The sequence below is a fragment of the Merops nubicus genome, unplaced genomic scaffold, assembly GCF_000691845.1.
Source record: "Merops nubicus isolate BGI_N331 unplaced genomic scaffold, ASM69184v1 scaffold25232, whole genome shotgun sequence".
Taxonomy (NCBI): Eukaryota; Metazoa; Chordata; class Aves; order Coraciiformes; family Meropidae; genus Merops; species Merops nubicus.
This window is the reverse complement of record NW_008593210.1, coordinates 2,538-4,258: the sequence shown is the minus strand read 5'-3', so window position 1 is coordinate 4,258 and position 1,721 is coordinate 2,538. Positions and strand designations below refer to the sequence as shown.

The 1,721-nt window shown below is 62.7% G+C and overlaps 1 protein-coding gene across 1 annotated transcript in view; it reads right to left on the bottom strand.

Moving 5' to 3' along the window:
- The window catches only part of CRTAC1 (cartilage acidic protein 1), a gene marked incomplete at both ends in the record, with an annotated part of 7,767 nt that extends 7,304 nt beyond the window's left edge, over positions 1–463 (bottom strand). Inside the window, one exon of the mRNA XM_008935396.1 lies at positions 256–463. Coding sequence (XP_008933644.1) covers positions 256–463 — 208 coding nt within the window. The remainder of the gene's footprint in view (positions 1–255) is intronic.
- Between the last annotated feature and the right edge of the window lie 1,258 nt (positions 464–1,721).

The following is a 1,721-nucleotide window of genomic DNA, read 5'->3' as shown; positions in this document are numbered from 1 at the left end:
GCCACCACCCCATAGAAGGGGGGAGCTGGCCCTGGGGCCAGGATGGGGGCACCTGCGTGACCCTGCACAGATACCCAGCTGGCATCAACACCCTATGTGAGTGCACAGGCATGAGTGGGTGCATGCAGACCCCCGCCCCACCACCCGTGTGCTCAACCCCCCAGCTGGCCACATGCCCATGGAGGAGAGAGATGCTCCTGGCTCTGCAGGGCCACCAGGTCCAACTGTCACCGAGGGGCTGGGTGCACCACTCACCCCGCCACCACGATCTCAAAGTCACCGTCGGCATCCAGGTCAGTGACGGCCACGCCATAGTTGAGCTGCGTGGGGTTGCTGTCGTAGTCGGGCGGGAGGAAGCGGGGGGTGACGGCTGTGAACATGGGTTCGCTGCGCTGGGACCCCTCACTGAGCCAGGCCAGGGACAGCAGGCACAGCACCAGCATCCTGGGCACCTGGGAGAGACCTGCAGCCCGTCAGCTCCAGGAGGACACCCTACTCCACAGTGCCCTTCGTCCTCCCATTGCCCTTGCTTGGGAGACAGTATCTTCCCCGCCCCTTGTCATCCACCCCAGCCTGTGCCACTCCACCAGCCCCTCAACACTTGGGCACTGCCACAGCTCTCGCATCTCTATGCATAGAGCCCCCCTGGGTGCAGCTCACCCTCAGGGCTTCCTTGAGACAAGACTGTGTGCCAGTGAGCTGGGAGGCAGGGCTGTGTGGGACTTTGGGATCCTGTGCCATGGGAGGGACTGGGGAAGAAGCAGGAGGGCCGTGGGGTGCTCAGCCCCAGCTCGCCCTTCCCCAAGAGATCAATGGCACCCAATATCCTGACAAGTCATGATGCCAACCACAGCTCCCTTGGCTGAGCCAAAGGGAGCAGGCAGTTGCCAGGCTGGGGAGCTTGTACGCTCTCCAGTTGGCCATTCAGAGCTGGGACAGGCCACAGGGAGAACATGGGGATCCTCTGCCAGGTGACTCCTATGTGCCTCAGTTTCCCTGCCCTGACAACACTGTTCCTCTCACGGAACGAGCTCCTCCCAGGCAAGCCAGGGGAGGTTTCTGCACAAGGATGCAGTCACAGGAAGGAGCTGCTGGGAGGAATGGTAGACTGGGAGGGGAGGCTCAATTAACCTGGACTGCGGAGGATGGTGTCTGCCAGCACTGCTGGCATGGCTGCAGAGATTTTGTAGCTGGCTCTGACCTGGCTGTAGCACCGGTGACAAGCAAGGTGGCACTCCGGATGGCCAGCCCTTAGCCCAGGCCAGGCAGTCTCCTCCAGAGGGGAAATGCCCAGCAGCAAAGCTATGCATCCCTGAGCTGTGGGCCTGAACACACGTGCCAGCACGTCAGCTGGGAACAAAACCAGCCCGTCCCGCTCTCACAGACTGGAGGGATAGCTGGAGTACCCAGCCACCAAGGTGGAGGACACTGCTCCATGTGCCTGTGCCATCCCCCTGGGCAGGGCTGCCCCCTCAGCCAGGAACAGCTCCCCCAGCACTTGCAGGTGGACAGGGGGATGGTTCCCCTGCCAGCTGGTCCACATGCTGCGGACCCTGCCAGTGAGCAAAGGAGGCTGTGGCAGCTGCATGGTGCCACACGTGCCTGGCTTGGAGAGGGGGAATGCCCGAGGCTTAGATTCCAGCAGACCCACTGGGTTGTGGGGAACAACCTGCTGCTGCCTGCCCTCTGGATAAGAATGGTCCCAGGGGTCAGTGGGGGGG